The 18,483-nt window shown below is 34.9% G+C and overlaps 1 protein-coding gene across 2 annotated transcripts in view; it reads left to right on the top strand.

Annotated features, from left to right (window-relative positions):
- LOC118183308 (acetoacetyl-CoA synthetase-like) overlaps window positions 1–18,483 on the top strand; it is a 64,817-nt gene that overhangs the window by 13,621 nt on the left and 32,713 nt on the right. For both annotated transcript variants that reach the window (XM_035352800.2, XM_035352799.2), the window contains exons 3-7: window positions 666–769; window positions 4,737–4,854; window positions 6,502–6,612; window positions 9,109–9,206; window positions 13,993–14,107. In XM_035352800.2, coding sequence (XP_035208691.2) covers window positions 666–769; window positions 4,737–4,854; window positions 6,502–6,612; window positions 9,109–9,206; window positions 13,993–14,107 — 546 coding nt within the window. The remainder of the gene's footprint in view (window positions 1–665; window positions 770–4,736; window positions 4,855–6,501; window positions 6,613–9,108; window positions 9,207–13,992; window positions 14,108–18,483) is intronic.

Genomic DNA, 18,483 nt, shown 5'->3' with positions numbered 1-18,483 from the left:
TATCATCACAAGGCATACGAACCGTTGGCATTTAAATTTGTACAGGAGCTTTTAAAATGTCATCAGTTAACTATTTTAATGCAGCACTTTTCATGTCGTTTCTGAAGTACATTCTACTTCATCATACTGCCAACAAATCCATCGAAGTTTCTCAAATAGTCATATTTTTCCGAATTTTTATTTTGGCCTTACGTAAACTCTCAGAGTCAATAAACAATGGGTTCTGTAGTAATGATATGCACATAAGACAGTTGATATGTCTATATATTCTTTAACATAGATATATACTATATCATTTTATCCCTATACAACCCAAAGCTGTAATAATATGTTTGTAACCATGCTGACGATTTCATTTATTGCTTTCATCATGTAGTCTAGATTCACAATATTTAAGCAATCGCAGAGTAAAAACATATAAAATGTAAAATGAAAATGCTTAGTTTAATGATACGTTATGTGCTTTTTTAAATGAACAGTCACTATTTATTTAGCTTTTTTAAGTGCGTAATTATTTTTAAATGTATAATATTTTAAAGATATAAATGTATATAAATTATACATTCTTTCAGTAAACAGTAATCATTAAAATTTAAAATTGATTTTTTAACATGATTTTACTTCTCAGACTCCTCAAAAATAAATGAATGTGAATTCCATTGCAGATTCTTATTGGGATTTCCACAAATGGTCAATTGAAAATTATGGCAAATTTTGGGAAGAAATATGGATTTACTTCGGCATGATCGTGTCTAAACCTTATGAAGAGGTAATTACATTTTTTGTTAAACAAAGCGTTACATTCGTAATATTCACAGTAAAGGGAAATTAAAAACTATGACCAAAACTCGAAGTTTTGATATTTCTTTAATTTCAAAGAGAAATAGATTTCTTCCTTTATGACATCTTATGTATTCTTATTTATAAAAATGCTTGAAAATACCGTTATTGTTTGTAAACACTTAGAGCATATTAACGTATAATTTATGTATATTTAATGATGCATTTAAGGATATATAAAGATTTTATACACATAAAACAGATATTTATAACACTCATATTTAAGTAGTTGGACAAAAATATGTAAACACCGAAATAAAAGCATACTGCTGTGACTGAGACGGTGTAGGAAAAACGCTGGCATTTTTTCAAAACAGCTTGCAGTGATCTCAGAATGGGTAAATAGTAGTCCTGTATGCTTTGCAAGGGAATCTTGTACCATTCTTCCTATAAAACGTTGGCACGTTCAGTTAATGATGATGGCGGTGGATAGCGCTCACGTAGATTTCTCTCCAAAATACCCCACAAAGGCTCAATAACATATAGTAAATGTGTGTGGCCGCAGTAAATGTGACAGTTAACTTTCATGCTGAGAAAACTAATCCTGGGCAATGTGAGCTGAGTGAACAGGAGTTCTATCGTCTTGGATTACGGCATCACATTAGGGAACAAATTTATACCATAGGATGGATGTGATCGGCCAAATGGTCGCATAATCCTTAGCAGTAATGTGACCTTGAGCAGTAATGATGAGTCCCATGGAATAACATGATATGGCTGCCCAAACCATGACCAAAACCCTGGCAAGTTTCACTCTCAGCAACAAACAAACTCTATCATAAGCTAGAGACTGCTTTTTCCAGACGACACCCCCCCCCCCAGAAGTCAAAAACAGTACGAAGGGAGTTCCGATGAAATGTCAGTCTTCCATTGCTTTACATTTCAGGTTTAATGACTTTGGTGCCACTTTCTCCTCTTACAGGCCACATAGATCACTGATGAGTGGCTTTGGAATTGCAGCTCGCCCCAAAATACCCTGCTATTCGAGTTACCTTTGTACTGTTTTGGTACTGACAATGCTTGCGAGTGCGACTTTGAATTCAGCAGTCACTTTTGCGGCATTGAGTACAGCAGTACAGTGCGACATTGATCAGTCACTGTAGTCCTCTTATTTATCATCACAATCCTCTTCATGATCTTCTGTCATGATCACTCAACACATATTTTCGTCCGGGAAAATTAGAAAAAGGAAGATGAGTAACTGCATCTGGTTACCCCTATTAAAATTCTTTTATTAATTACCATCTCATAAAATTTTGTCAACTACTTTAGTAGCATCAATAAGTATTTCTTTTCACTTTCAGTTTCTGATAATTTAAGTTTCCTTCTTAATTTCTCAGCAAAAATTTATTAGTTAATTCAGAAATATGAGTGTAAAAATATACCTTTTTCTCCTTGCGCTTACAAATCGTTAGGCGAAAATGTATTTACAAATTTTAAAGCCTGCAAAAACACATGTCTGCGATATTATTTGCATGCAATGATTTGTAGGTGCTTTATATTTTATCACGATATTTTCGAAGACGATGATTTTAAACTGCGAAGTTTTTGAATAGCTTTGTTTCTGACGACGCTGTTTTGTTCTACGATGTCTTATAACTGCAATGTTTTCTGCTTGCTTTGTTTTCTCCCACGTTGTTTTCGCAGTGACGTTACCTTCCGCGATGCTTTTGACGCGAAGTTTTCGTTTGTAGCCGGCCGTACAAGGAGGTCATGTGGTGTCCACATAAGAATTTTTTTATTCGTATCTCTAGAAAAATAAATTTGTCTATTAAGCTATCAAATAATCTATAACAAAAAATATAAAGTGTTTCTTAGTAGACCCTGAGGAAAGCTGCATAAAATATCAAATCTCATTTCAAAATAGGTACGTATTGGTACGTAATCAATATTGGATTGCCTATCTTTATTCAATGATTTAATTTCACAATAAGAAAGTATTTTTTAAATCATTATTTTCTTTAGTTAGTTAACAAAACTTTGTAATTAACTTATCTAATTTGTGAAGTACTGAAAAAAGTATTATGCTAACCTATTTTTCTTTTAGAATGTTTATATACCTAAGTTAACAATCTTTCAATGATCATCATTGTCACTATGGAAATGAGTAATTTGCAGAGTGCTTTAAACATTTATCCCTATATCATGAAAATCACTAGAAATTATATCAAATATGGGCGTTCTGCATACTGGTAAAGCATTTGAATTCGAACGAAATACAAAACATTTCCTATTTATAACACAATTTGTGGGAATACTGTACAGTCATAAAAAATTGGCAATAAAAATTTATTTTGAATTTTGAGTTGAAATATTAAAACACCTAATAAGCAGTGTTATAATAGATAATGTGTTGCGGTGCTAAATGTAAAAATGAACTAGAATTAAGTGTAGTGAATTAGAGTTACTTGAGCACCAAAAATAGTTACATGGCGTGTTTTGAATTAAAGGATCAACAAATGTAAATCAAATGAATTGCTTACTTAGTAAACCGCTTTGTGTAGCAATAGCTCATAAATACTTACTAACGTGCAGATCAAAATGTGTGATCTAGAAGGAAATACGAAATCAAAGTAGTTACCCCATGTAAATACGCATATACATTCTTTGTCGCTAAAACTCAATTCATATAAATAATATAAAGAAATTTCGCTTACCTGTCAGACGCATTCTCGCCTTTTATCATTTTCTCTATATTTTATTGACGACACAATTAAATACATATTCAAACAAAGAGAAGCACATATAAACTTTAGTTAATGTTTCGCGTTCGTGTTACATCTGTCGCAATCATCCAAGTTCTGCACTAGTCCAAGAATTCAAGCGCACACAGCGCCATCTGGTGCAATACAGTTTCTACATCCCAAAGTATGACAACTGTATGTTACCAAATCAATTATATTTTATTATTCATCTTTGATGTTGAAATAAGCATTAATACAAATAAAATTATCAACCAGACAGACGAATAAATTTGAACATCAAGCACGAGTGATGCGCATCACCAGAATTAACGTTGCACTCAGAATAAAGTCAATCTTTCTCCATCAGCTCGAAACAAAGTCTTGGTGTAAAAAGAAAATCAAATTTTGATGGCAGTCATTAAGCGTACTTGATTAATCATGGTATTTCTGCTTCTTCTTCTTTAAATCAGGAAATTTCAGATCTCACAAACACGTGCGCGCGAAGAGTTCTCGAAAGGAGGAAAAGCTGAACAAAAATTATTTTCTGCAACGATGTACAGGAAACAGGAGTAATTATATTTTCTTGAATTTCCATGTAAAAATCTCACTAAAAAGGATTTTCATGTATAGCAGACAGCATCGAAGGAACAGCAAAGACAAGCAGGAAAATGGCACATCGCATCGGCCAGGGAGAGGACAGACTGAAAAACGTCCTACAACCTCGAACGCCAGCAGCAGAAGAGCGAGAAACCGGTTGTTGCAATCTTTTTCGTGTTGTCCTTGAGCGGTTTCGATTAGCACACCTGACGCTGAATAATGTGGAGGCTTGCCTGCACAAGCAGTAGTCTCAATCACAGCCATTCAATCTTAAATTTTAAGACAAAAACTTTATTCTGTAATCGATGATTTCAAAGGCTTAGACACACGTCAAAGAACTTATTACTTCATAGCCTATGGCACAAAAAAGTAGCCAGTGATTGAAATCAGGGACATTCAACGTCTTTAACAGATTCAACTTTTAGAAATTCCAATGTAATTTTATATAGCTTAATGTTTATCGCATACTTTCTGTACTATGAAGATTAAGGCAGTCCATAAATTTTAGTTATTGTATAACAAATATATCAAATATATATATATTTTTTTAAATGAGTTTGCTATTAACATGGGTTTCTTTCTCTTCAAGGTATTAAAATTTATTTTTCATCATAGGCTGTAGTGAAAACTGGTGATGGATTCTTGGATTACGATTGGTTCAGGGGAGCAGAATTTAATATTGCTGAAAACCTTTTACGGATAAGAGATGACAGAATTGCTCTCATATATATCGGTAATTTATGTCATAAATTCTTTAATAAGTAGTTTATTGCAGTAAAAAACAATTTCTCTTTTTCAATAATTTCAATAAAAAGTAACTCACACAGAAATCTAATTTACAGTTAGGTGAAAAAGCACGTGTAGCTTAGGAAAATTGAAATTAAATTTATGCTTTCAGTATTTCGTTTCCTGTTGTTGCTACCAGTCTCACGTTTCTGACAATGGTCAGCCCAAGCCCACGACATTCATCCTGGCAAGGAGTCAAATGCGTTTGTCGTTGGCAAGAGCCTCGAGCACCATATAGGTGAGATCCCGAGTTTAGCTTCTTTCCGGTTTCCCCAGTTTTGAGAAAGAGGACCCCAGGGGGTTCGGTTCTGAGGGTCTCACACCAATCTTCTCTTACCACCAACCTGTCAAGAAGACTTTCGGCTCGCCGCATATTTAGAGTGCCCCGTATCCTACAGATAATGCACATTTACAAACATCCATGGCTTCTGCGGGATTCGATACGGCAGTCAGAATCACTAATCACTATCCCGGTTGGGCGGCAATATTTTATCCAAATTCCCAGATGACATTCCCGTGTCAGACAAAATCAAAGAAGAAGCTATTCAGAATGTTAACACTTTGACTGCCTCCCGATCTGGCGCCTAAATTTGGTGTTAGATAAAGCATAAACGCCAGACTACTAAGAAATGAAGCCAGAGATTATTAGGAAAACATGTGCAGCAAGCAATAATGCCAGTTCTCGGGAACATACGCTCTCTAAGCTGGATAACCCTCTGGAAATTGAAAATGGACTCGAGGAAGGATACGAGAGTTTGTTTCCTTTTTATAGGCGTTTATAGCAGTTTTATCAGTGTCGCCCACTACTACGCGGAGGAGCGGTAGACTCTTTATTATAAAGACACCTAATGGGAGAGTCATCGTTGCCTCCTATGAAGAAATGGACAACTTACATCATTGCCTTCTTCAGGATTCAAAGCGCCGCCCCTTCAGCACGGCAGTCAGTCAGAGTCACTAACCACTTTCCCGTCTGGGCAGTAATAAGAGAATTATATTGCGTGATAGCATCAAGCGAGAATTCGCTGTGGATGAAATGCAGCAATCTACAGACGTTATCTTCCCAAAACAGCTATCATGAAGAAAACAGCAGGTCTTATTGATGATTTGATACTTGATTTGTTTTTGCAGTGTAGCACAGTTTTCGTTGCTCTGTCATCAGTATGTCCGTTTTATGTTCATCTCGTGACGCTATTGGTGACATTCGCACTGTGGCATAAATATTTTTAATGTTATAATCTTAAGTTCTAAGAATAGTAGTAGAGTTCACGTTACCAAAATGTAGCGTAATTTTATATGTTAGTTTATTTTCCATATATCAGGTGGTTCGAAGTAGCTGATCAATTTATCTAATACTTCACTTTTTCTCTTTTATTCCCAGCTTTCAGTATCGAGGATATTGTTTAGAGACTTAATGAGTATTTTAGTGATATCTCATTCATGTTCAATTAACTATCAAAAAGCAATTTTATGTTTACCATTTCGAAGCACTAACATTAGTATTAATCTTCGATTCGGTTTTTTGCACTATCACTGTATTTTACATCAAGACAAAACAATTGTTTGAACTCAGTGTAACACACTTTTCATGTTACAGATGAGACTGGTTACGAAGAGACTATCACCTATGCTGAAGTATTCGAAGAGGCTAAGCTGTACGCAGCAGCTTTCAGGAAACATGGCTTGAAAAAAGGAGATACAGTGGCGTGTGAGTAATGCATTTAAAAGTATAGTATAATGACATAGATTTAAGGCGAGATGTCAGTCATGAATTATCATAGTCTTCGATATGATATTCTTGATAATAAATATATGAAATAGTTCCGTTCATTTCAGAAGAACAATTTATCAAATACAGAAACCTGCAAAATTTGGGGTTGTGTCGTGCTTATTAGCTTTTATTAATTGATTGATTCCTATGTATTTTTTAGCTCAGAATGCGAAAATGATGTTAATTTTTTCTCATCATGTGAGGTATTTTGGAAATCGCAATTTTCAAAATTTGTAGCAAGTCGAAAATTGCTAAAATGTGACCTAATTAAGCCCAATGTAAGATATTTAAAACTTTTTCCTTAGAATTTTTTTAGCTTATTACTAAGATAATGCACGCAAAACACACAATTTCATTTATCGTGTCGAAGTTTCCGTGCACCCGTTCATGTCTGCTTCGCGCCTTTCTTTTAATGTGCTTGATGGAGTTTATATCGGTGTAACATCTAACAATAGTCAACCATCATCTAAGAAATCCCTTTTCTTGATACTTTCTTTGCAATTTTTGGCGCCTTGATGAATAATATCACTCATCTCTTCTTTAAAGGCAGCCATATTTTCAGGAAAATGGTACAAATGTGAGCTTAGAAAAAGAGCCTTCAGGAACAGACTAAATTTTTGTACTTCTACGGCATGTTCTCAAGGGTTGATTTAAAACTTGGATTCTTTCTTGTTGCCAAGAAACTTGGTTACTGCTTCTTTAAAGGCTCTCCAGGCTTAATTCTCTCAACTTCCATATTTTGCTCAAAATTACCATCTTTGAGGAGTTTTCTAAGGTATGGACCAATAAAGACACCCTCTTTTAGTTTGGCTGAAAATTTGTTACAGGTGTATTTAGAAACAAGAAGAGGGAGGGAGAGGATTCAAGTGTCCAATATACCTCTTAAAAATGAAACAAATCGTGGAAATAATTTCAAAATGCAATAAAATATAAATATTAATCTCATTTATAGCATTTTCATTAGAAAACCAAAGGGAGCCTACCCCCATCAGATCTCTTAACTATTTTGCTATAAGAATGTTCAGAATAAGCCAAAGAATGATAAATTATAAGAGAAAATATTTTTGGACTTTTATGTCTGTTTCAAAGTCTCACATTTCCGCAAACTTTCGACATTTTAACAAAAATCTACGATTTGAGGAAAATTCTGACGTGATGGTAAAGAATAAAGTTTTGGATTCAGCTAAAAAATATATAAGAATCAATAATTAAAATTTAAAAACACAGCCTTCGAAGGCTTATGAGACCGAAGAAGGGCATCCGCTGTCAAAGATGTATTATTTCATAATTCGCATTAAAAATACAATATACAGGGATATTGCCTGTGAACATTATTAAAATCATTTTGAATTTTAGAAACACAATACGCCTGAAAATATTAGTGCTATTTTCAAGATAACTAACAAATGTTTAGGTGCTTTAACCTTTACTTCCATATATTCTTTTATTAATGCTTTTAATTATTAAGATTTATAGAATTTGGCAGTAAAAAGCAGGGTCCCAAATGTTGAAAATATTCAAATTTTCAAATCTTGAAATAATACACTAAATGTTTGCTGTCTGGTTAATTTTATCTCAACAATTTTAATTAACAAAAGAAGACTTCTTCTGCATATGCTGTTATGCAGTTATTCCACTTGTGCAATGCTTTTAATATATCGTTCCCTAATTATTTCAAATTACTAAACCAAACCTAAAGTTCTGGTATTCAGCCATTTTATGAATTTCAAAGTTTCATATAAACCCGCATTATTGTAATTTACCGTTGAAAGGAAATGCTGCTTTTGATTTGATGTTAAAAAAAAGTGCATGCCAATATATTAACGGCAACACTTTCTTCCTGCGTCTTAGTTTCTGCCTTGGTAGGATATCATTTTTGACAAACATCTTCTGAAAAAGATTTTTAGTTCCATATGTAGGCTTAATTTAATTAGAGGAAATAAAAAAAGTAATGAAATTAAACACATTTTAAAATATTTTTAAGACTTGTTTATTAATTGCTTACCATTTTTTTTAAACTTTCAAAAACTATGATTGTTAAACGTTCCATGACACTAAATCTGTTCATTATACCACAAGATAAAGAGCATTTGTTAAATAACTAAAATAATTACCAAAGTTCGAAAGAGGAAAAGACTAAAGAAACATTAAAATTTAATTTTTAAAGACCTGAAAATAATAGAATGGAAAACATTTGTACATATACGTCAAAAAGCATTCAGCCTCTTACCGATACGAAACAGTTATGAAAATTTGCTGAATGTTTAGGGTATGATGTTCCACGAAGATTCTCGAGAAATCTAAAATTTCCAGTCTGAGGCAAATACGCAAATATTTACCAAACTAATTAAATAAAATCAAGAGCGAGCTAGAAACACAATTTTTAAAGCATTTACCTGTAGTGATGCGAAAATATACAAAGCATCTTTGCAGGTCATATGTCAAACAGGAAAGAAGCAGTCTACGCCATGCTGGCAACAACCAGCATTGGTGCTATATGGGGTGGACCTCAACCTTACTTTGGAGCACGAGTAAGTGATGTTGATATCATTCGAATAAAAATTTCAGTAAAATTTTGATTGCGGATAATATAATTTAAATGCTCCTTTCCTTTTGGAAAAAGGTACTCTGTTCCTTTAAACTGTCATCTATTACACAGTCACGAGCGCTTTTTAGTTGCGTATCTTCGAAAATAGTTCCATTAAGATAGTGTTCACTTTTACTTCCTTGTACGAAGTAAAAAGGAAGTATTGTAATCGCGAAAAGTTTCAGGCAGCATATTTCAACGAAAAGATCCCATTTTGACCTCTTTCAAATGCAATTTAACGATGTATTTCCGTGATATCTGTATGTAAGGACAGAATAAAACACTCTTTTCCTACAAAAGAATTATAAAAGTGCTTTAAAATGAATTCTGAAGAGAATTTTTCGGGGCGTCTGTACGAACGTATGTACGTACGTATCTCGCATAACTCAAAAACGAGTAGCCTCAGAATGTTGAAATTTTGTGTATAGGACTGCTATAACGTGTAGATGTGCACCTCGTATTTTGGTAGCAATCGGCCGCACCAAACGTATATAAATATATTTATATATATATATCCACTCTATTACCCGGCTCGGTGATCTCAGTTTCTTTACTTAGTTATATGATTGTAAATTGTACATTTTTTGCTTTAAAAATGATTGAATTATGTTGTTCTTATCTTCCGGTTAAGGTTTTCATGCCTTTAGTAAATCTGTATGTAATATTTTTAGAATTATCAACAATTTTAAAGTTATTTAAGTGCCGCTAAGCCTAATAATTTTTTGGTGGCGGCCATTGCTTGTTTACATTTGAAACAGCAGAATAGTGGATTTGTTCCCATATAGAGAAACTTAATTTCGCAACAAAAAAGATAACGCCTTCATTTATTATTGCGAATTAAATTATGCTTAATCCTTTCTGGAATTTTTTTCGAGGAAATAAGTGTTTAAGATTTACTTCGTAATTTTTAATACAGATATTTTGAATTTTTATATATTTTTGCCTTGTCGCGAAGTGAGAACTGAATTAATTGAATGAGAAATACTCAATCGTCTGTGAAAAACTGTTTCTTTTTTGTTTTGTTTGCTTAATTTCTTTTATACATCGTTCTAGCTTTATTTGTATTTGAATAGAACATGTGGCAACGATTAGATAATTCTTTAAATGATGTACCCCAAGTTTTTCACAAAGTAGCAAAATTAATATTAGTTCAGTTAACTCAAAAGAAATTCTTTAATTACATTAAATTAGTTATTATATGAATAGAAAGAAACGAACTGCAAACTTCAAATTTGCATTATATATTTCTTACAGCATTTGTCACATTAGAGTTATTTTGTCAAATCATTTTGTATGGATTATGTTAATTTTATTAACAGTTAAATTTTGAGTTAAAGTTCCTTTCCTGTCAAATTCTTAACTTCAACTTACTACTTCCGTCCAGAACGTAGTTTTGGAATCTTGCTGAATATTTAATGAGGGGGAGCGGTATTTAAACCATGAAGTTACTTACTCAGAATCAGAGTTTCTGATTTACGCGCATCTGCCTGTTTGGCTAGTCTCTCTCTCAAAGCTGTTATTACGCTGGGCCGTACTCATGCCCATGCTAAGCTTCGTAGTCAAATAAGTTAAGGGGCCAGCTCGATTTGAACCTTGATAGCTTCGGCTATACTTCTTTAGTTAATCTTAGTTTTAGTTTAATTCTTAGTCTTTTAAGTTCAAGTCCAAGTGCGGGCTTTGCTTGTAATCTCCCAGGCGGAGTTTTGTTAAATCTTATTGGAATAATATAGAGTTAGTTACCCTTCTATCTTGTAGTTTCTTGTCACCGAACTCAAGCGATTATTCGCTTATCAGTTCTTAGATTCTTCACTTCCAACATTAACTTAGAATTCCAAAGTGAGGAACTCTACAGTTTGTATATCAAGCTTTTATGTCCTTCATCAGGACTATACTATCCAAGGACAAGAGATTTAATATAATTATTATATAGAAGTAGTTCCTTAAGTAGCACCCTTAAGTATAAGTAGTTCCTTAAGTTATAAAAGTAGTTATCATTATAATTTCCTTCATCTATCAGTTTTCAATTCGAAATTTTGGGCTAAGAAATATTTACTGCCTTTTCTAAACGATCCCTTATTTTGACCTAAAAAGATGATAGTAAGAAAACTGTACTTTTTTGTAAGAGAGTTTCCGGAACAAAATTTAATTCTTAAACAGAGCACGCACTGTTAACCATTCCAATAACAGTGAACTCAGCTTAAGAATAGCGACACTTAGCTTATCAGAATTCTTCAGTTATCAGCATGCTCAAAAGAAATACGGTGATATTTAACTGATGTAATAAACTTTTTCAAAAGAAATAACATAAATTTGAAGTTGAAAGTAAAATTTTCAACCTGAACAGCTTTTTTAAGTCGTGTTATATTATTAGATGTTCTAACAATATAAGATCTATAATTCTGTAAAACAAATGATTCAAAGTTTTGCGTATCTGAATTACTGTGAATATAAAAAGAAAAAAAAGATGCTTCGAATATCTTAATTTACAGGAAATGGAAACTTTTAAAATACAGAATATGCGATTCAATGACAAAAAGATAAATAGATGGAGATGCGAAAATCGAAATATCGAAAATTTGAATACATAACTTTTCAGTGCTTTTAGAAATGGCATTCACGTTAAATTTTGCGATACCTTAGTCAGCATATTATAGTTCTCTTTGTTATACTGTGTACTTTTTCAAAATACGTTACTTTTAACTAATGCTATTAAGATAATCACACTTTGGAAAGAAAATATCTTATATATTAGTTGGTGTAACGTTTCGATGTGCTTCTACTATTTCATAAAATGGAAAAAGAGTATGTTGGGCACCATATTAAATGTGAAGTATTAACTTGTGACTTAATCTCTTAAAAAAAAGGTTCATATGCAAACTGGGGCTTATCCCATAAACATTATTAAAAATAAAGGGAAAAGACATAAACCAACAAATTTTTAAGGAATCAAGTATACATACACTCTAGGAATAAAAGAGACGTATCGAGAATATTTATTCTTTTGTGATTATATGCGATACATATGTAGGGAAAAGAACAGATTAACATTTTAGACTAATTTAAGGACTTATTCAGATAACACAGGGACATATCGTGAATAAATCAGAAAAATATTCAGCTACCACTGACCCTTATGCAAGCTTCAAGCTGAGACCTGACTTATAAAGTTGGTGAATAACTTTTTGTTGTCTCCAAACTCTCCAGTTGTCGAGCTAGATCAATGACATCTCAGGAGGCTCGTTGGGGACTGCTCAACAGTCCCCAAACGTGTGATGCTATTATTATTATCATTTATGTGTTCTGCCTTAAGGCACTACGCGGGAGGATGCCTTCGAAGACTTTCTAAGGAAAACTGGCTCATGTTAACACATTACTCATGGGAAAACCACGAAACCGCTCATGCAGCCAGCTCGTTCGCCGGATTCGAACCTCGGATTGAACTACCAATGTTCAGGAACTTTACCACTCGACCGTTGGTGGGCCTAACTTGAGGTATTGGAGAGATATCTGAAAATGAAGCTGGCAAAAGAAGCGCAAATGCAGCCAGTAGAAATGAAGTCATATGCGGCCGGGCATTATCTTATTTAAATACAATCCGGGGTGCTTCGAACAGTTGAGCAACACAATGGGTACTAGAATATCGTTAATGTGCCACCGTGCTGTAAGAATGCCAATGACAACAGCCGAAGAGACGGAAGTATCAAATGAAAAGCTCCGCTGATCGTAACTCCATGATATCGGGCTGTGTGACAAGTAATATTCAGATCAGTTGCTATTCTGGGTGTTTTCCTTTGTTATCGCGGCTGAATGGGATTCATCACGGAAAACACTTCTACTCCCGTAAGAGAGATTTCAGGTCGAACGAGCCCGGCAACATTGTAAACGCATTTTTTGGTATGCGAAGGTGAGGAGTACTCAAGGCAATGGGCAGCGCAGACTCCGTTCTCTGAGTCGCTTGACAATGGTCATTGCGACCATTGATCTTTCTTTTATACGTATAATGACAAATTTTGATGCTTAGAAAGTCGATCTGACAACCGTTTTGTCCTCACGTTCTGTTGCCTTCTGCATGCTGTGTGCTCTGCCGTGGTTTAATAATTCCTGTCAACATCGTATAATGGCGGTAACGCTAAACATGTGTCGAGCGATCCTACGATTAGACCAACCTGCTTCCTTCATAACAGCTGCAAATTCTAATTCAACTGTGTATGTTCATCTCACTGGTAGTATATATTCATAGTATATGTATAGTATATTCATAGTATATGTTCATATTAAATTTGAATGGATGTTATGGCCTAAAATTGAAATTTTTCCTTTTCTGTACACAATAGTGAATGCTCAGCTGCCAAGTTTTACAACTTCAGCTATTTATTCGTTGATCTTTCATTGATAAAATATTATTCATCTGCATTTTGAATTGATAGGTTCTCGCATACGAAATTTCGTTACAATCAGGTAACTCTTTCTTTTGTGTGTCACAGTTTTCTTATGTAACTTACATATAACATAACTTTCTTTTAACATAATATAACTTATATATTTTTCATAAAACAGCGTCTACATGCCGTTTTAAAGATACCGGTATTTTATTGCGAAACTTAAAACTTATTCATAGCCTTGCGGCAATCCCTGATTTGTCCCTTAATAAAGTGGTAAAAATTAACAGAAAAGTAAATAAGTAATACTTTGAAGAGACTTCGTTGTATGTGTTTTTCCTTGCATTTTAGGTAGCATCAAATATTATTGCTAGGATGGAACCTAAGTTTTTAATCACTGTAGACCATCACCAAGACAATGGAGTGGATTTTAACATTTTAGAAAATGTACCGATTATAGTGGACAGTGAGTATTATGTGCATCTTTAAGTATAATACTTATGAAATGAAATATGTGTTTGCTTATCTATATATTTTTATGTAAAGATTACTTTTGTTACAGCAAATTTACAGAATGTGCATAAAATGCGAAACCTTGGTGTTTCTGATGAAGTACTTTTAACTGTTTAACAACCGCGCCCGAGATATCTTGGGAATAGATGCCGTTCCGATTTTTCTACGAACGAGTTAACTCGGGGCTGAAAATTTCATGGATATTTAATGCCACCGCTCGTAATATCACGTGGCAATCAACAATCTGCCATGCACATGTTTTCTTAGCTGTAGGAAAGGTCCAAGCGGCTTTTGTAATTGGTTCACCGACATTCTGCCATGCACGTGTTTTCTTAGCTGTGGGAGGGGTTAAAGCGGCTTTTGTCGTTACCCGCTGGAAATGATTACCTTCAAGCGGTGACGGCGGTACTGTGCAGACTGTGATGTGCCGCTATGTATTACACCATCTTTTCAGACTGTACCATACTGTCAGTGACGTTTATAGATCGTAAATCGTATTTACTTGATTTTTACTTTACCTGTTATTACCTAGACTTCAGTTCTGTATTACCTTTGGCTAGATTTTCTTGGCTGCTTAATTGAAGCCCGAGTTAACTCGGGTAATGTTATAAACCATAAAAAATATCTTGCTTTTCCCTCGAAAAAAATTTGTTTTTTGCTGCTTAATTGAAGCCCGAATTAACTCGGGTAATGTAACCATAAAAAATATTTTGTTTTTCCCTCAAAAAATTGTTTTTCTAGCCTTACAAAGCTACATCTCGTGAGTTATATCTGTAGATAATAAAAATGGTATTAAAAAGTCAGGGATTTTCGGCATAATTTTTAATATTCACTGGTTATCATAAATTAAGGAAAAATCACGATTACTGAAAAAGTTACATGTAGAATTTAATGAAACTTACCCACAATATACAACACATAGTAAGGTATCAAATAACATAAAAAGAAATTACCAGATAAATATGGTAGTATAGAAATTAGCACATGCATAAAATGAACAAATCTAAGGTGTCAGTTTGCTATAGGAAAAGTGCCTTCAATATAGAATATGATCGCCTCTAGAAGCAGTACAGCACATACAGCGATGTGTGATGCTTTCAATTATGCGGTCTATCAGTTTCATAGGAAGCGAGAGCCATTGCTCTTACAAAACAGTTGCAAGCGCGACAAGGGTTTGAGGGGCCGGATTGAGAGCAGCTAGACGTCTCCCTAAAGCATTCGAAACGTGCTCGATAGGATTCAAGTCCGGGGATCGATGCGCATAATTGTTTCCTGTTGAAGATAATCATCTACGATGCGAGCCCTGTGTGGTCTTGCGTTGTCATCCTGTAACAGGAAAGCATCACCTATTGCCCCGACATATGAGCGCACATAAACATCAAGGATGTCATCTCTATAAATCTGAGCATTCACGGTTCCCCTTGGAAAGACATGGAGGTCTGTGCGTCCACCCAAAGACATGCCACCCCAAACACAGACACTGCCCCTTCCGTATGCATCTCTTTCACGGATGTTTGACAGATGATAATGGGTTCTATGTTCTCTCCATATCAAATGACGCCTACTATCGCTTTCTAGACTAAACCTGGACTCATCCGTAAAGATAACCGCCCTCCATTGATCGGGCGTCCAGTGGACATGTTGTCGTGCCCACTGAAAACGGTCCCTTCTATGACGTGAGTGGCACACAAATGGCTGGTCGCCTCGCATACAGACCACCTTCGTGAAGCCTTCTACGCACAATTGACGTTGACACGAACCTTTCGGTGGCTGCAGCAAGGGAGGATCTAAGAAGAGTCGGAGTACCGGTGCTATACCAGCTTGCACATAATGTCAAATATCGGTCATCGGCGCTCGTCGTTGGCCGTCCTTGGCTGAACCTCCTAGATGCCAAGTCTGTTGTTTGAAATTGCCTTCAAAGTCTATGAACCACAGAAGGACTCACATTTAGCCGTCCGGCTACTTCTGTTTGACTTGGTCAACAGCTAGTCTCCCAATGGCTCCCAATGGCTCTCCATCGCAGTTCTGCAGGCAAATGATGCCTGGAGGTCATTGTTACGAATTGGCTATCTCAGATTTCTGATATCACTATCACAGTGAAATATGTGGGCTTGCTCTCAAACATGGACTTTTATGCTCCTCGCAGAAGACATATTCCGAAAGCAGCGCCACTAATTCGCATATCGCAGTTTTACTCAGCTACTCTTCCGTGGCAACATATTCAAATTTTACACGGATTGCCTTATTTTTGAGGGAGTTATCGCTATTTTTGTGATTTTTCCTTAATTTATGGTAACAAGTGTAAATTCGGTCATTAAGCGGTTAATACCTAGACGTCCTAGTCTTAAATCCCCTTTTCTCACTGCTACATATGTCATAATTCCCTGCAGACGAAACAGCGCTTTTTAAAAGTGCATATAACATATAACAATATTTATTTTACCCTTATGTTTCCTCTATGTTTCCTATGGGTATGTGCTTACCTTTTGATAGTCATCAACGAGCTCAGCTCGCATTCCAGGTACGCTTCGCAGTAGACTCAAAAATACGCAGCTCGCATTACAGATTTATGACTGAATATGTGTATGCGTATTTGGGAAGAAAGAATTTCGAGTTATTTGATTAATCTTGCAACCGTCGAAGTGTTAATATCAAGCTCTTGCATGAAGTATTGTTGCGACAAAGCTACGCTGTTGGCCACGCTTTTGGTTGCTAAGTATTGCTAAGTGGAATTTAGCTTTATGATCAATGTTGTCCGTACTCGCTCCTTTTTTCGATTTAGAAACGTCACCTCACTTTCTTCTCCTCTAATCTGTATCTCCATTCAACTCTCTCTTGGCTTAAGAAAAATGGAAAAAAAGTACGCAGTAGTCAAAGTAGTTTTCAAATTCTACAGTAATAGTAATCAAAGTATTCAAAGCAGGTAGCAATTAAACGAGTACGGAAAGCAGGCCGTAATTAAACGAGACAGTAACAAAGCCTACACAGTTGTAGTCAAGGTAGCTAATTAAAATTAAACGAGGCGGTAATCAAAGACTACATAATTTAAATATACTCTAAGCTGGCTTAGTAACTCTATCCGCGTATCAAATTCAAGTCCCAGTGCACCATAATGATTAAAGACACAGTTTTCCTTGTCCTTCTAGAACCTTTGGTTTCATGGAAGGTCCAAGTTTCGAGAAGTTATCTAAACTAGTTTCTTTCCTTTTCAAGAAAGTCTAAAAGAAATGCATCGCAGTCTAGTTGTACAGTTCAGCCATTCTGTTTATCTCAGCTTATTGGAATTATTGCTTAGGTATGACTGGAATCTCCTTTTCTAATTAAATAAATTTTCACTTTAGATAAACAAAATTAATCTAGCCTTCACTTATACAGAAGATTCTTGTAACTGAAAATTATCCTTTGTATCTCTTTCTTTTCAACAGAAGAAATTTTCATCTGGCCTTCCTTATGTTCCTAGCCCAGAGATTGGTTTCTTTGATTACGGCAAAGCATTCGAAATGGCTATAACCGTTATGCACTGCAGTATTGCATTAAATGTCCTGGCAGGGAATTCTATAGCTGTTCCAATGATACATCAGGTGTTGTGTTAGAAATAGATTCAGATATCTACAATATAAAGAAACATGCGTTTGGCAGATAACAGTTGATGGAAGATGGAGATACCTGATGTCTAACAGGAGTAAGCAAGTATTTATTCCACGTCCTTGTACTATCTGGAGATACTAACACCTCCTATGAGTTCTCTAAGGACGCTGTAAGAGGAGTATATTAATAACAGATTAATGCATAAGTATGGAGGGTGGCAGAGGTTCTGCTCATATACAATAGCTTTTTATGTTTACAGAATAATATTCAATATTATACGTATGACAATAAGATGTATGCAATGTATTTAGCACATAAAATAATTATACATATTAGCGCAACACGCTTAAAACGGAACTAAATAAAATAACAAAGTAACTAATTAAAACACTTAAACAGAGCAAAATTAACATGGAAAGTGTGCACAAATTCTAAATTTACAATCACTTAAATTAAACAATTACTTAAGTGTTTAGACTAAATACAAACCCATTTAAAGTTTTCAACGCAAACGGGTCTATCTCTTATAAGTTTGTAACTAAATTACAGTGGATGGACAAAAATATGGAAACACCTTGTGAAATGCATGTTTGCAAAGAAAGATTGATTTTAACGAAATATGTAGGTGGCGCTGGCGTTTTTGACTACTGACGCCACCTATACAACTTCGTAAATGTGATAAACAGTTCAGCTGTTGTCGGAGTACTGTTATGTGAGGTTGTCATTGCATTATGTCAGAGT

The sequence above is a fragment of the Stegodyphus dumicola genome, chromosome 7 (genome assembly GCF_044657685.1).
Source record: "Stegodyphus dumicola isolate Sdum_Otavi_A_Nest chromosome 7, ASM4465768v1".
Classification (NCBI taxonomy): Eukaryota; Metazoa; Arthropoda; class Arachnida; order Araneae; family Eresidae; genus Stegodyphus; species Stegodyphus dumicola.
This window is presented reverse-complemented; position numbering and strand designations above follow the sequence as displayed.